At 49.6% G+C, this 16,512-nt stretch overlaps 1 protein-coding gene across 1 annotated transcript; it reads right to left on the bottom strand.

The window, feature by feature from the left end:
- Window positions 1-10,967: 10,967 nt before the first annotated feature.
- On the bottom strand, window positions 10,968-16,057 carry LOC123123904 (disease resistance protein RGA4). The gene is made up of 2 exons (XM_044544556.1): window positions 15,047-16,057; window positions 10,968-13,467 (listed from the first exon to the last, which is right to left on the bottom strand). The coding sequence occupies exons 1-2, from the start codon at window positions 15,865-15,867 to the stop codon at window positions 11,211-11,213; spliced, it is 3,078 nt and encodes a 1,025-aa protein (XP_044400491.1). The 5' UTR covers window positions 15,868-16,057; the 3' UTR covers window positions 10,968-11,210.
- Window positions 16,058-16,512: the final 455 nt, after the last annotated feature.

Here is a 16,512-nt window from a genome sequence, read left to right as displayed (position 1 = left end):
GCCGGTGCTGCTCGAGGAGGAACATGTTGTACCGATGTTCCTCCTGTGTCTGCTGGAACACTGACATAGGCGCCGACGCAGGCTGCTCCTCCGCCCTGGCGGCGTTCAAGTGCGCTTGGGTCTGCTCCATGGTGAAGCTGACATGCACAGGCGTTGGCTCCGGTGCGGTTGTCGGTGTCAAAACCGGCGGATCTCGGGTAGGGGGTCCCGAACTGTGCGTCTAAGGCGGATGGTAACAGGAGGCGGGGGACACAATGTTTACCCAGGTTCGGGCCCTCTCGATGGAGGTAATACCCTACTTCCTGCTTGATTGATCTTGATGATATGAGTATTACAAGAGTTGATCTACCACGAGATCGTAGAGGCTAAACCCTAGAAGCTAGCCTATGGTATGATTGTTGTTGTCCTACGGACTAAACCCTCCGGTTTATATAGACAACAGAGAGGGCTAGGGTTACACAGAGTCGGTTACAAGGAAGGAGATCTACATATCCGTATTGCCAAGCTTGCCTTCCACGCCAAGGAGAGTCCCATCCGGACACGGGTCGAAGTCTTCAATCTTGTATCTTCATAGTCCAACAGTCCGGCCAAAGGATATAGTCTGGCTGTCCGAGGACCCCCTAATCCAGGACTCCCTCAGTAGCCCCCGAACCAGGCTTCAATGGCGATGAGTCCTGTGCGCAGATTGTCTTCGGCATTGCAAGGCGGGTTCTTCTCCAAATTCTGAATACTTGTTTGAGTAGTATCCGGCTTCCCATAAATGTTGCACTCCTTGGCTTCCGCGCCTAATAATGGATATCCCCCACGCGTCGAGTGAATGCGAGAAGTCGGGGCATTTTTACAATTGCCACCCTAGCCATGTGGGTAAATCGTCTATTAAAGAGAAGGGGATTCTCAGATCCAGATCACACCATCCTCCCACAGCGAGTATCCATCGGAGCGCGCCTGGAAAAAATCCATTCCAACATGGCCGGTCGTCGCAACTCCTCCTCTCACTCCCGTAGCCCTAAGCACGGCAATTGGAAGAAGTGTTCCGTTCTCCACAGCCAATTAGTAGAGTTACAGACCCAGGGGTTTCTCCCTCCAGCGTATATGGTCCCCGTTCGAGCCGGGCTCGCCACCTATAACGGCGAGGAGCAAGAGGAGATCTTTCCCAGCCCATCCATGGGGGAGCGGGTATGCCTTGTCCCTTACTTATTAAGAGGGCTTGGATTTCCATTTCATCCGTTCCTCCGCGGGCTCCTGGAGTTCTATGGCCTCCAGCTGCATAATTTCACTCCCGCCTCCATATTACACATTGCTGGCTATGTCGCCCTTTGCGAGCTGTTTCTGGGCTGCGAAGCTCATTTCGAGCTATGGAAGAGGCTATTCTGCCTCGTACCCCATACACAGGAGGGGTCACTGTACCAAGTGGGCGGAGCCGAAATATGGCGCATCGCCGGGACCGGATACCTGTCCGGTACTCCGAAGAAGACATCCGAGGACTGGCCTTCGGAGTGGTTTTATATGGAGGACGTCCCCCTTCGGACCCTATTCGGATGGGCCTCCCTGAGTTCGACAACGCTCCCCTGAAGAAACACCGCAGCTGGCGCCCTCGACCTTTACCTGATGAGCCGGATAAAATTGCTGGCTCAATCAGGACTGACAATAATCGAGGTTATGTCAATATGTATAATGTGGGGGGTACAACCACTTCAATATCGAGGGCATCCCATGTGGCACTTTAACGGGGAAGATGATGCCACCCGCTGCGGGCGTAAGGGACCGGACTCAGTTGCTGCTCTAGCAAAAATCCTGTCCGATTTGTACAAGGGAGATGAAGAGGAGTTCATCCGCATTAAGCCACGGGATGGATTCTCCATGTACAACCCTCCAAGCTGGGTGAGCTGTCACTTTTTACTCCCAACCTTCCCGCATTCTTCGTCATAAGTACTTACCTTGCCGTTTCATGGCAGGAACTGCGAAAAGCTGTAAGGGAGGTCCACAGCCCGCCTCCACAACCGGAGGACCCTGACCGGGCCCTCGATCCCGGACTCGAAGAGGATCCGGACATATTTGTGGAGCTGATCGATAGGACATTCTATCAATTGAGCTGCGATGATGCCATGGTGGCCATCATAGCCGACTATCCTGGGCTACTCCCTGCATCGCATGTAAGTAAAACTGGAGTCCCAACTTCCGAGAAGGATCCCCTTTTCTGCACTTCACCTACCGTACACATATGGTGTCTTACAGGGAAGGCCCTCGGGACGCCATGCCGAACCCGCAGTGACTCGCCAACAAGGGGCACCGAAGCCGGGTAGGCTAAAAAGGAAGGCGGTCAGGACTGAGACGCCGTCGCGGAGGTATGATACAGAACCTCGCTCCGTGGTTGTCGTCTTTTAAAATATAATAATGTCCACATTTCCTAGTAGGAAAAACGCTCGCCGGACTATATCCGGAGAGGTTGCCGATCACGCCTCCACCAGTCGGGCTCCAGGGCCGAACATAGAGGCGGAAGCTAACACGGGGCGAACGCCGGATGTTCCTGCTACAGAGGATGCAGATAGGCTATCCGCTACAAATTCCAAAGTGGAGAGGGCTATGAATCACAGGCGTCGCCGAGCCGTACTCCGTGACGCTTGTTTCTCCCAAGTGGCGTTTGATGCCTTCAACTCAGGAGACGCGTACATCCGTGCTGCTCAAAATGGTCTTGCCAGAGCCACGGACTAGTATGTAAAGGATATACGGGTAAGAAAATATGATAATTATATATATCAGTAGCCCCTGAGACTTGAAACAGTTGACACAACTGATTTAAGGATCATTATTTGTCCAGGTTCTTACAGAGAAGAATACCCAATTGTCTCAAGAGCTGGAAGAGTGCAAAGCCCAGCTACGGGCCGCAGTTGCCGCGCTGAAGGAGTCCGAGAAGGCCCTCTCTGGTAACACTTGTCTCTATTGCAAAGAATGACAGGTACCAAATAGTATGTGGCATGCATGCAAATCTAACAATAGATTCTGCAGATGACTCCGGAGTGAATCCGGAGGTCGTGATAGGGAACGAGCCGCATGCCCAACGACAGCTAAAGGCTGGTGAGCGCGTGCTTAAAAAGGTTAGGCAGGAGAAAAACAATCTCCAAGATGCCAATATCCAGCTGGGCGTGGAACTGAAGGATGTTCGGGCCCAGCTTGCTGACTCCGTAAAGGAGAATAAGAGGCTTCGACGCGGCATTTTCAGTAAGTGCTTGAACGAACTTTTAAAGAGTTCGGCGAAGAAACCGGCTAACAGACTTATATCTGCAGGTATGCTGACGGGTCGTCCTGAGGAGGAGATGCCAGGGTCCGCGGGTGATCTTCTACCAGAGCTCTCACAACTGCACGAACAAGTTCGGCAGGTGATGCAGGGCATTGCCCAAGCCTTGTGGCCATCCGTCTCTCTGCCAGGAGGCATGGGGGAGCTTGTAGAGAAGCTCAAGGGAGCGCGGCGGCGCTTCCGATTATGGAAGATATCAGCCTGCCGACAAGGTGCCAGGGAAGCCTGGGCCATGGTGAAGACGCGGTATACCAAGGCTGACCCTAACCACATGGCCGAGGTCGGACCTGTGGGGCCTGACGGGAAGGAGATCCCCGTCAGTTTGGTGTATGACCAAGTAGAATTAGCCGCAAAGTATTCCCAACAGGATTGTAGGCTAGACAGCCTGTTGGATGGTATAGAAGAAGAATTTAGTCAGTCTAAGTGATTGTGTACTTCAAGTAACATATATTGTCCCTAGCCGGATTGTAAATCATTTGTCATGGCGGACCTTTTCGCTTCGACCTCTGGACCCGATAGTCCGGAGTGTATCCGAATACCCGCCCAGTTATGTAAAAACCGGGGTATGCGTGGAAACCAGGCGTAGGGGTCATAAGTGCTTGAACAGAGAAGTACCCAACTAGCTATGTTATATTACATGGATAGTAAGAAACATCTTCCAGGGAGAATAGTTCTGTTAAGGGTTCCTTTCCCTGGGTACGCATGCCCTAATGTGCATGTCCGAACTGCGAAAAGAGACGCAGGCTATAAACATCTGGGGGCATGTATTAAAATAAATAAAAGTCATCTTTTGTTCACCGACCGAGTATTCCCTTAAGAACGCTAGCTTTCGGCTTCACCCAGTCTGAGGTACACATCCGGCTGACCCGGCAGTAACAATCGCAGAGGTGCTCCCCTTATGCCCTAGCCGAATTAACGGGAACGTAGGGCATAAATACAAGAGCCAGGCAACCCAGCTTGGCCAAAACTTAAGTCATATCGATGCATATAATGGCGAAAAAAGGTACATGTGGAAGAATAACACATGTGTGGGGCGTAGAGCCCGGAAAATAGTTATATTAAGCTTCTGTATAAGAAGCCCCCAGGTATAATGAGCGCGGTTAGCGCGTCAAGATTGTGTAGTCAAGACACAATTTAGCCTTTTAAGGCCTTGAAGAAAAGGAAAAAAGAAAGAGATAAAAGACAGAGAACGGATATTTAAAAAATTGACGGAGGTAAGGAGACGAACATAGAATCCGGCACTAGGCGTAGAACCTTCGGAGTCTGGCTGCGTTCCATGGGTTTGGCTCGAGTTGATTGTCCGATGCATCCCGCAGACGGTACGCTCCACTGGTCAGAACTTGGTCAATAATGAAGGGACCTTCCCATTTGGGCTTGAGCTTGTTCTTTTTCTTCTCCGGTAGGCGTAGAACGAGTTCGCCAACGTTATAGGTTTTGGCCCGTACTTCTCTGCTTTGATACCTTCGAGCCTGTTGCTGATAGAATGCGGAACGGGCTTTTGCCACGTCACGCTCCTCCTCCAGGGCGTCCAAACTGTCCTGCCGATCAAGCTCGGCTTCTTTCTCTTCATACATGCGCACTCGAGGTGAGTCATGGATTATGTCGCAGGGTAGTACCGCCTCTGCGCCGTACACCATAAAAAACGGTGTGTATCCGGTAGTGCGATTCGGCGTGGTCTGCAGCCCCCATAGTACGAAGTCGAGCTCCTCTACCCAGTGCGTGTTTGATTCCTTTAAGGACCGCACTAATCTGGGTTTAATGCCGCTCATGATAAGACCATTTGCTTGCTCGACTTGACCGTTAGTTTGCGGGTGATAGACAGAAGCATAATCGAGCTTGATGCCCATGTTGCTGCACCAAAGTTTTACCTCGTCGGCTGTAAAGTTCGAGCCGTTATCGGTGATGATGCTGTGGGGGACACCATAACGGTGTACAACCCCAGATATGAAGTCTATCACTGGTCCGGATTCGGCCGTTTTAACTGGTTTGGCTTCTATCCATTTGGTGAATTTATCCACCATGACCAATAAGTATTTTTTCTTATGGCTTCCCCCTTTGAGGGGTCCGACCATATCAAGCCCCTAGACCGCAAAGGGCCAAGCAATGGGGATTGTTTGGAGAGCGGTAGGCGGCATATGGCTTTGGTTTGCAAAAAGCTGGCAACCGACGCAACGTTGGACAAGGTCCCGTGCGTCTGCTCGGGCCGTCGGCCAGTAGAAACCTGTACGGAAGGCCTTGCTTACAAGGGCCCAAGCTGCGGCGTGGTGGCCGCCAAGTCCAGCATGAATTTCTGCCAAAAGTTTCCGCCCTTCCTCTTCGGAGATGCACCTTTGAAGGACTCTGGTGGCGCTTTTCTTATAAAGCTATCCCTCGTGGACCTTGTAGGCTTTAGACCGCCGCACAATGCAACGTGCCTCGTTTGGGTCCTCCGGTAGTTCCTGCCTAGTTAGGTAGGCCAGGAAGGGTTCTGTCCATGGGGCGATGACGGCCATAATCACGTGGGCGGAAGGTGTTATTTCGGTGGCGGAGCCTCCGATTATGTCAGCGTGTTCGGTATCTGGTGTTGTGGCCAAGTCTGGACTGTTGTTGCCGGTCTCTCCTTCCCATACCATGGATGGCTTAAACAGCCTTTCCAAGAAGATATTGGGTGGGACAGGGTCGCGCTTAGCGCCGATGCGGGCGAGTATGTCCGCCGCTTGATTGTTTTCTCGAACCACATGGTGGAATTCGAGCCCCTCGAACCGAGCTGACATTTTGAGGACGGCATTGCGGTAAGCCGCCATTTTTGGATCCTTGGCGTCAAAGTCTCCATTTATCTGAGATATTGCGAGGTTCGAGTCCCCCCACACCTCCAGGCATTGAATGCCCATGGAGAGTGCCATCCGGAGACCGTGTAACAGGGCCTCATATTCTGCCGCATTGTTGGAGTCTGTGTATAGTATTTGGAGTACGTACTGGACTGTATCTCCGGTGGGGGATGTCAGGACGACACCAGCCCCCAGACCCACCAGCATTTTGGAGCCGTCGAAGTGCATGATCCAATTGGAGTACGCGCTGTATTCTTTAGGGAATTCGGCTTTTGTCCACTCGGCGACAAAATCGGCCAGTACTTGCGACTTAATGGCTCACCGTGGTTTATATGTTATGTCGAACGGGAGGAGCTCGATAGCCCATTTAGCAATCTGGCCCGTGGCATCGCGGTTGTTTATTATGTCGTTGAGTGGTACTTCCGAGGCCACCGTAATTGAACACTCTTGAAAGTAGTGTCGTATTTTCCGGGATGCCATGAATACCCCGTATGCTATCTTTTGATAATGTGGGTACCGTGATTTGCATGGAGTGAGGACCGTGGATACATAGTATACCGGCTTTTGAAGTGGGAATTTATGTCCGTCCATCTCTTGTTCGACGACGAGCACTGCGCTTACAACTTGGTGAGGTGCCGCTATTTATAACAGCATTGGTTCGCTGACATTTGGCGCGGCCAAGATTGGGTTGGTGGCCAGGATGGCTTTTATTTCTTCCAATCCGGCCGTGGCCACATTCGTCCACTCGAAGTGTTCGGTGCGCCGAAGAAGGCGATAAAGGGGTAGTGCCTTTTCTCCTAATCGGGAGATAAAGCGGCTTAAGGCCGCCACACATCCAGTTAGTTTCTGAATTTGCTTGAGGTCTGTTGGGATAGCCAACTGTGACAGAGCTTGGATTTTAGCCGGATTTGCTTCGATTCCTCTACTGGAGACGATGAAGCCCAGGAGCTTTCCGGCGGGCACACCGAAAACGCATTTTTCCGGATTGAGCTTGATGTCGTATGTTCGGAGATTGTTGAACGTGAGCCTCAAGTCGTCTATTAAGGATTCGACGTGTCTGGTTTTAACGACCACATCGTCGACGTATGCCTCCACTGTTTTGCCGATCTGTTTTTCCAGGCATGTCTGAATCATGCGTTGATACGTTGCACCGGCGTTCTTAAGCCCGAAAGGCATCGTGTTAAAACAGAAGGGGCCGTATGGGGTGATAAATGCCGTTGCGGCTTGGTCGGACTCCGCCATCTTGATTTGATGGTATCCGGAGTACGCGTCGAGGAAACACAACGAGTCGTGTCCTACAGTAGCGTCGATAATTTGATCGATGCGGGGGAGGGGGAAGGGATCCTTGGGGCAAGCCTTGTTAAGGTCCTTGAAATCGACACATAGGCGCCAGTATTTATCCTTCTTTGGTACCATCACCAGGTTTGCTAGCCAGTCCAGATGTTTTATTTCTCTAATGAATCCGGCCTCCAGTAACTTGGCTAGCTCCTCTCCCATGGCTTGTCGCTTAGGTTCAGAGAAACGCCGAAGAGTCTGCTTGACCGGCTTGAATCCCTTTAGAATGTTAAGGCTATGCTCGGCCAGCCTGCGTGGGATTCCTGGCATGTCTGAAGGATGCTAGGCGAATATGTCCCAATTCTCGCGCAGGAACTCCCGTAGTGCGGCGTCTACAACGGTGTTTAACTGTGCCCCGATGGATGCTGTTTTTGTAGGGTCCGTTGGGTGGACTTGGAATTTGACTATTTCATCCGCTGGTTTAATAGAGGTGGACTTGGATCTTTTGTCGAGTATCACATCGTCCCTATCCACTATGGAGCGCAGCGCAGTTAATTCCTCGGCCGCGAGGGCTTCGGATAATGCCTCGAGGGCCAGTGTGGCTGTTTTGTTTTCGGGGCGGAGTACTATGTCCGGATCACTAGCTAGAGTGATGATTCCATTTGGCCCGGGCATTTTGAGCTTCATGTACCCGTAATGGGGTATGGCTTGGAAGATCGTGAATGCCTCCCGCCCTAGAAGGGCGTGGTATCCGCTACTCAACGGGGCCACTTGGAATGTGATTTCTTCGGACCTATAATTCTCCGGCGTGCCGAATACCACATCTAGTGTGATTTTCCCAGCGCATCGTGCCTCCCGACTAGGGATGATTCCTCTGAAGGTCGTGCTGCTTTGCTCAATGCGGTTTCTGTCTATTTCCATTTTTTGAAGAGTCTCCTCATAGATGAGGTTTAATCCGCTGCCGCCGTCCATGAGCACTTTAGTAAGCCGAAAGCCGTCCACAATTGGACTAAGGACCAAGGCGGCTGGTGCTCGGGCTGTTCGGAATTTAGGTTCGTCACTGGCATTGAAGGTGATAGCCGTGTCGCTCCATGGATTTATTGCTGCCACGTGGCAGACTTCGGCAAGGCTGCGGAGTGCTCGCTTACGCCTATTATTTGAGGCGAAGGTCTCGAAGACTGTCAATACTGTATTGTTGTTATCCATGGGATGGTGCTCTGCGGTATTTTTAATGAGGAGATCCTCACCGCTCTTGGCCACCTGCCGGAGTACCCAACATGCTCTAAGGCTGTGTGTTGGTATGGTATCTGCCGTACTGTGAATTTTGCATGGCCCATTAAGCCATCACTCCAATACGGTTCCACGCCCTGTAGTGGGCTTTTGCTTCTTTGTAATTGAGTCGGGCGACTTACGAGAGTGCACCCTTTTAGTTCGGACTGGGGGTTTTGTCAGAGCCGGATTATCCCAAAATTTTGTTTGGGTTTTCCAGGCGCTTTCCATCGCACAGTACTTCCGTACTATGGCCGCCAAGTCAGCGAAGTGTGCTATGTCACGGCGACTTATGGCGTTGAGGATTCCCTTGTCCGTGCAATTATTGCAAAAGAATGAAATTGCGTCTTCCTCGCGACAGTCCTTGACCTTGTTCATTACAAGGAGGAATCTGGCCAATAGTGATGTACTGTCTCCTGGGGCTCTTGTCTAATGTGGGAAAGATTGTTTATATCTAGGTGGGTGGGTGGATTTAAGTCCGAACCTTGACCCGATCTGAGACCCAGGGGCGGAGGAGTTTCCGATCTTGGAAGTTCGGGCTCCGGGATGTTGCCCAGTAGGTCTGGCCCGCTGCCTGATTCTAGGTTCAGGGTTTGGGCGATGTCCTCCCGTAGACGGGTATCCGGCTCAGAGAGCTCGGGAATCCGGACATAGTTTGTCCTCAAGATAGAGGAAGAATCACCGCATTGCTCCTCCACCACCGCTATCTGATGGGTGGCCGGCGGGGAGTTAATCTCCCTTTGGTCGGGTTTAAGCCCAATCTGATCATAGTCTGTAGCGACTCCCAAAGCGGCGATGCGATCCAAGAGCTCGTTCAAAGAAGAGAGCTCTATTGGATCCAACTGCTCGGCGAGTCCCGAGCTGACGTGGAGGCTGTTTTCGATGATCCGGGAAGTCATCGTCGGCGCAGCGGCCGAACAGGCGGTCATGACGAAACCGCCTAGTCGGAGAGTTAGGCCTACAGCCAGGGCTCCCCCAGAGGTGATGTTGTCCTTGACAACAAGGCGAGCCATCCAGCCTTATGATGACGACACAGTGGAACTCTCAATGAAAGCACCAATGTCGGTGTCAAAACCGGCGGATCTCGGGTAGGGGGTCCCGAACTGTGCGTCTAAGGCGGATGGTAACAGGAGGCGGGGGACACAATGTTTACCCAGGTTCGGGCCCTCTCGATGGAGGTAATACCCTACTTCCTGCTTGATTGATCTTGATGATATGAGTATTACAAGAGTTGATCTACCACGAGATCGTAGAGGCTAAACCCTGGAAGCTAGCCTATGGTATGATTGTTGTTGTCCTACGGACTAAACCCTCCGGTTTATATAGACACCGGAGGGGGCCAGGGTTACACAGAGTCGGTTACAAGGAAGGAGATCTACATATCCGTATTGCCAAGCTTGCCTTCCACGCCAAGGAGAGTCCCATCCGGACACGGGTCGAAGTCTTCAATCTTGTATCTTCATAGTCCAACAGTCCGGCCAAAGGATATAGTCCGGCTGTCCGAGGACCCCCTAATCCAGGACTCCCTCAGCGGTGCCGTTGGAGCCCTCGTGGGGTCGTCCTTGTCATCGGAGACCTCGGGTGAGTTGGCCGGCATGCCGATCCGCCTGGCACGACGCCTCTGCCAGACGGCCACCTCGTGCTTCATCTTTGCTGAAAGGCTCCCCCACAGAGCATTGCTGCCTGTAGTCATGGCGGATGTGATGCAAAGGAGGAGGATGTGGAGCGGCTTGTGTTGTGGCGTGGAGTTATCCGGGTGTGGCTGCCTTTAAATAGTGGATTTCGGTGAGGCCAGGCATCCGGGTGCGTCAATGCGCAGCGTTGGAGTTTCTCGGCCGGCGAGCCTGCTTAATGGCGGCATATGGTCTGACGGGGCATTGGATGGGCGTGATAGATATCTGTCCCATCCCGTCCAGTAACGCGTCTTCAACATTGAACAGGTGGACACAAGGGACGCATCACAGGTGGCGCGCCGCTTCAGCCGGAGCTAGTGAGAGGTCACGTCCGATCTGGGCCGGCTTCAATGTGGAGCGGCCATTCTACAACGGCATAAATGCGGACAACTGACGCCGGGCGGGAATGCGCGCGGGCGAGGGAGGAGGATTTTGGGTGGGCCAAGGTGGTCAGAAGCAGGCGTACTGCTGTCCGAACGCCCGCAAAGCTCCCCTAGTTTGTCTCCGATTTGCGGGAGAATGTGTGTTTGGACCGACCTACGGACCGATGCAGGACCACGTTGGGTGGCACAACACGTCCGGACTGCGTGGTTCGGACGGTTGCGGGCGGTTTGAGCTTCAGTGTTGGATATGCCCTTAGTAGTGGTCTTAGTAATCAATCCATGCATAGCAAACTATAATGCGCTTACAAATATGTATCGACACCTGTTTCCCTATATTATTACAGTAATCCAGTTCGTTTGATTCGCATAGAACACATGACACATGTATAATAAAAATAGGGAGGACACATGCAACCCTAAGAATTATTCATAGACTGAACAATACGGAATTAATGAAATAGACGAAAACAATCTCATAGGCCGGGATATAGAACCTTAAGAGAAGTAGCTATAGCTTCAGTATTAGAGCATCTCCAATAGGTTGCTTCTTCACGTAGGGCTTATTGGTGTGTAGATTTGCAGCTCTTTTCCATGCTTCCAATATTGTAGTAGGAGCAGAATGGTGGAGTATCACCTCGTTGAGATTTTTAAGAAATGATATACCCTTGACTCCAACCTTTTCTTCTATTCCCACCCGGGGCTCTTTCATCTGAACATGAGGACAGTGTGGACAAAGCAGCGCATGAGGGTCAAGATCCTCCATTATTCCATCTTCTTCTTCTTCTTCTTCTATTCTGGGAAACAGTTGGAACCTTTTCTGTTTCTTTTGGTAGTTAGCCCCATCCGTCTCAGGAGGAGGAGATTCTGGACAGAGCAGCAGAAGAGAGGCAAGATGTTTCATGCCCCCATTTTCGGTGCTGATACGCGGATGTTTCTTGGCTTGGAAGCACAGCCAAATAAGGCTGTTGAATCCGCTAGCCTCGACGTGGAAGTTGCCGTCCCACAGTTGAGATTCCTTCTCGGCGAGCTTGAGATGCACCAAGCAAGGCAATCTTTGCAGTGCTTCTGCCAGTTCTTGGATGCTGCGTCCAGCTGAGAAGAGGTGCAATTTGTTGAGATTACGTACCTGATCTAACACGGCATTGTCCGGCAGAGTACCCGATCCTCGCCGTAGTTTTAGGGATGTGATAGTGCTGGCAGGCTGTAGAAAACTCAGAAAGCCATTGGAGACACCATTCGAGTCAATGGACAGAGACTCGAGACCGATGGAGCGCTTCTGAAGGAGCCGGAGTATCCGGCCCACAGAATCCGGATCTGCTGAATCTGGCGCACCGACAGACGACGACTGTCCGGCACCACAAGGGAACTTCTTTCTCTTTCCGAGTTGGTTGGGAGCTTGGCCATCTTGAGTGTTCTTGCACCATAGTTTGACATTCTTCAGCATTCTTGCATGTTCTATAACGAGCAACACATCATGACTCCTTGCCCCATTCATAAGAGCTCCTGAGAGAGTGTGCAGTTTACTTTCCCTCGACAAGAACTTCACAAGGCGAAACTTTACCCCACCGTCAGTTAACTTTTGCAGCTCGAACTTGCCAAACAGGTAGGCTAAACCTGGCAACATGATGACTTCCATGGCCAAACTTTGCACCCTGGTCTCTCGAATGTCAAGTGTCTGTAAATGCTTCAGGTTGCCTACATCCTTGGGAAGCTTGTCGACGTCAGTTCTCCTGAGGCCGAGATAGTTGAGAAGCACCAGTCCACATATATCATCAACAACGCCATTGTCAAGCCCAGTGCAACCTTCCAGATCCACCATCCGCAGAACATTGCAATCCTTGAAATACCCTGGTGCCCGTTTAACAAGGTTACGTTTCAAGATCGTTAACGACCTGACGGTTGACAGATCAATATCACTTGGAACTCCACTGCTTCCATCTTCGGTGCTGGACCTGGACTGGACGGTGACCAGTCGGCGGACACGACCACCTTTGTTCCGTATGGTCCAGTGCTCGTCAATCAGACTGAAAAAATTCTTAGACAAGGACATCTCCATGCTAAACTCCAGAATTATACTCTGGAGTTTATACCTCTGAACATCCTTGTCAACAAGTACTCTCTCTCTCTCAATCATACTCTGGTTGATCAACTCCTCCAAGCACCTACTGGTGAAACCCAATGCTTCAGCTATTCCTCTGTCGACATCTTTGTCAACTAACTCTTCAGCTACCAATCTTCTGGCTAGACTTTCGATGTTTATCGGGTGACCCCTGGGGAACATGCTTGCATAAAGCAGGCAGTTCTTGTGACTGTAGTCTTGCAGGTTGTCATAACACCGGAAAAGTGCTCTTCTAATCTCTGCGAAGTAAAAGTAGGTTCCATCACCTGCCAGGAAATCACCAAGTGTTCTGCCCACATGTTCACATTTGGACTCCAATTGTTCTGCCCCCTTCAAATATTTACCTACGCTAGCCAGCGCCAGTGGTAAGCCATCACATTTAACCAAGATGCTTTCTGAGGAATGGGCCACGGCATTTGAAGGTTCCTGTGAAGGCCGAAGAGCTTTTGACCATAGTAGCTTTTCTGAATTAGGTCGGTCAAGATATTGCATTCTGTACACATAACTGCCAGAACTGCAAGCTTTGGCGATAGAATGAACATTTGTTGTCACAAGTATTCTGCTACCCATGTAATTTTCAGGGAGCACAGCTTCTATCTCGTCCCATACTTCTTTCTGTTGTACATCATCAATACAGACCAGATACCTGAAGCATATTTAAGACACAGTTTTTAGGACAATATGCGTACGGAAGTAGCTGTGGAATGAATAAAAAAGGTCCCACTTAGCTGGCGAACATTTGCCAGGAGAACGATTTCTTTGGCATTTTTAGTTGTGAGGGGGTAGAGTTTTCTTCAGGGCGACATGAAAGTTTCCGTCAGAAAAGGCTATTTTTCGTTTAAAACTGCCATTGTTTGATCTTGTCTTAGAACTAAAACTGCCATCAAATGGGTTCGTTTGCCACCCCTCTCTCCCAGCGAACGGTCGCCAGATAGGATTTCCGACAACAAAAATGATATCTTCCAGAATTCACTACGAAATCTTAATTTGTCTAATACTCCTTGGGAGAGTAGAATTAAAAGTGATAAATCTATTAGCTGTTGAAATATAAGAAAGCGCTTCTACTGTTCTACATATATTTGTGTGAAGAGGCCCCAGTTTCATACTACCAGCTACTCATCTGCTTTACTGCATGTGTCCTCAGTCCACCATGTGCAACTGCTAGACTAACTGACTAGGCAAGGGCCCTGCCTAGGTCCCTATTAACTAGCGGTGGCCATACTAGCCAAGAACAGATGTACTGAACCGAAAGAATTCGGACCAAACTTGTAAAAACCAACGGTGACTAATTTGTTTCTCACATCTTAGGAACATAGAGGGTGTTTTATCTATTCTGGCACACGCTCTTGCCACGTGTTTGGTTCAAAAAACCGTTGCGGTTTCAAATTACCGTGCTTTCTGAAACGGTATCCGGCGTTGGTGTCTTTGCATAATCGAAAACACCCGAACCGAGGCTGATTGGAAAACGATGAGCCGGACGGCCAAACCAATCAAATAGCATATTCGTGAAGAATAAAAAGGAAATCAGAGCTTCCCGATACCTTAAGGTTTTCAATTTCGGAAACAAAATAATTTCGGACCTCACCGAAATATGCGAAATTTCAGAAATTTCGCATATTTCGGAAATTATTTCAGATTTCAAGATTTTAAATTTCACTTGATTTTAATGAATTCTAACATAATTTAAATTTATTTTAAAATTAGTCTGAATCTGCCTCGTAATTTCAGGGTTAAAAATATTTGGAACCCACTGAAATATGCGAAATTTTGGAAATTTCACTGAAATTTCGTTCAAAATTTTAACCCGGGATTAACCGAACACGTTAGATGAGGGCGAGCCAAACGCGTCCTTGGTTGGTTAGGTAAAAATCTAAGGCATACCCTCTAGCTAGTAAAAAATTAGTCCCTATTTCGGTTCTCAAAATTACTTGTGGACGGTGTTTTACCGGTTAAGAAACTGGTAAATGTTTACCCAAAAATCAAGCAGCATAGGTAGCTAGCATGCAGTGGATCGCGGTCAAAAAAAAAAAAAAGCTAGCATGCAGTGGATTACGAAAGGCAACACAGTTGAACGTGCCATTAATTTGAACCGCACCATCTTGAAATATTGTGCGCATGAAACAAGGCGAGCGTGAGCCTTACTTTGCAGAGAGAGAGAATAGCATGAACATATGGATTTTTTTTTTGAATTGTTACATATGGAAATTGGAGAGAGAGAGATGGACCTTTTTTTCATCAGTAGACTCCGCAAAGCTTCTGCGGTGCTCGCGCCACTTGCCGGGTCGGTACCGTTGCTTGCTGATGGCACGGAACGATCTTCTCTCACATCTAAAGATGAACGAACTTGTTGCAGAATCCTCTGTAGAATATCCTCCACGGTTTTGCGCAGATTCTGCACAATCGTGATTGAAAGGTCTTTACCGTATTTGTACTCCGGCATCACCACCCAAGCTTTGCATTGGAATGAACTACTGGTATGGTCCTCGTAAACTGCCCTTGCAAGGGCCGTTTTCCCTAAGCCACTACAGCCCACGATGGAGATCACCCTCAGTTCCTCATCGGATGGGGAACAGAGCCGCTTCAGGAAGTCGTCCTTGGTCTCCGGGAAGCCCACCAGATCCTTCTCTGGAGTATAACAAGAAGACGGGGAGGCTCCACTCTGACTCTCTTGAGTCGATTCAGATATCTTCTTTGGCTGCTCGCTTTCTCTCTTGATTACACTCTTGAGGTCTTCCCTGAAAATGTTGATTTTCTCGATTAGTCCATGGCGGGGGTCCGCCCCCGCAGCTGAGAGCACGCCGCCCGCAATTTTTCCGGGAACCCGGAGATGATCTATGAAGTCTTCGATATCATAAACCAACTCCAAATTTTGCATCTCTTGGCACTTGTCTTCTAAAATGGCACTCCGGATCATCACGAGCTCCCTGCTGATCGATCCGAGGCCACTCTGGATCTTGGCGTCAAGCCTGGTAGTTGCATTTCCTAGCTTACTCACTAGCACGATACCCTTCAGTACAGTGTTGATGATGGGGAGAATTAACGCCATCGCTCAGCCACAGCTTTTGCACGATACCACAGCCTTACTATGCAGTGTACTGCTTCATGTATTATGTAATCATGGTTCTAGTTCTAGTAGGAGGATGCCGGCCTTAGCTGCCCCTTCACTAGCCTATATCTCTCCCCACCCCCTCTTGTATCTGGCACACATTCAGATGGAGAATCTCACTGATATCCAAGAATGTCATTTTTCAATGCATAATTATATCATCACGGATCATTTTTGAAAGGATACAAACTAAGTCAAGCCACCTGCCACATGCATCTTCCTGGTAGCTTCCTACTTGGCGAGTAGGTGGCATGTTGTTTTCATGGGGTCATGCAAATTGATGTTTAAAACTCTACATTTTCAGAACATAACAGGGCATGACTGTGTTGGCATTACCAACAAGGTGATCCGTTGTCTCCAATGTTATTTAACATCCTTGCAAATATATTAATTATTCTGATTTGACGTGCTAAACAAGACGGTTGGATTGCATTAGTCGTTCCACATCTACTGGACGTGGCCTCCCAATTCTGCAATACACTGCTGACACAAATCATCCTTATGGTACATAAACTTGAGTAGTCTAACATATTAATTTCTCTATCATGGGAATTATACCACAGCCAAACTATATACTACTTCATA

The sequence above is a fragment of the Triticum aestivum genome, chromosome 5D, assembly GCF_018294505.1.
Source record: "Triticum aestivum cultivar Chinese Spring chromosome 5D, IWGSC CS RefSeq v2.1, whole genome shotgun sequence".
Taxonomy (NCBI): Eukaryota; Viridiplantae; Streptophyta; class Magnoliopsida; order Poales; family Poaceae; genus Triticum; species Triticum aestivum.
The sequence above is the reverse complement of the archived record's forward strand: the minus strand, read 5'-3'. Positions and strand labels throughout refer to the sequence as shown.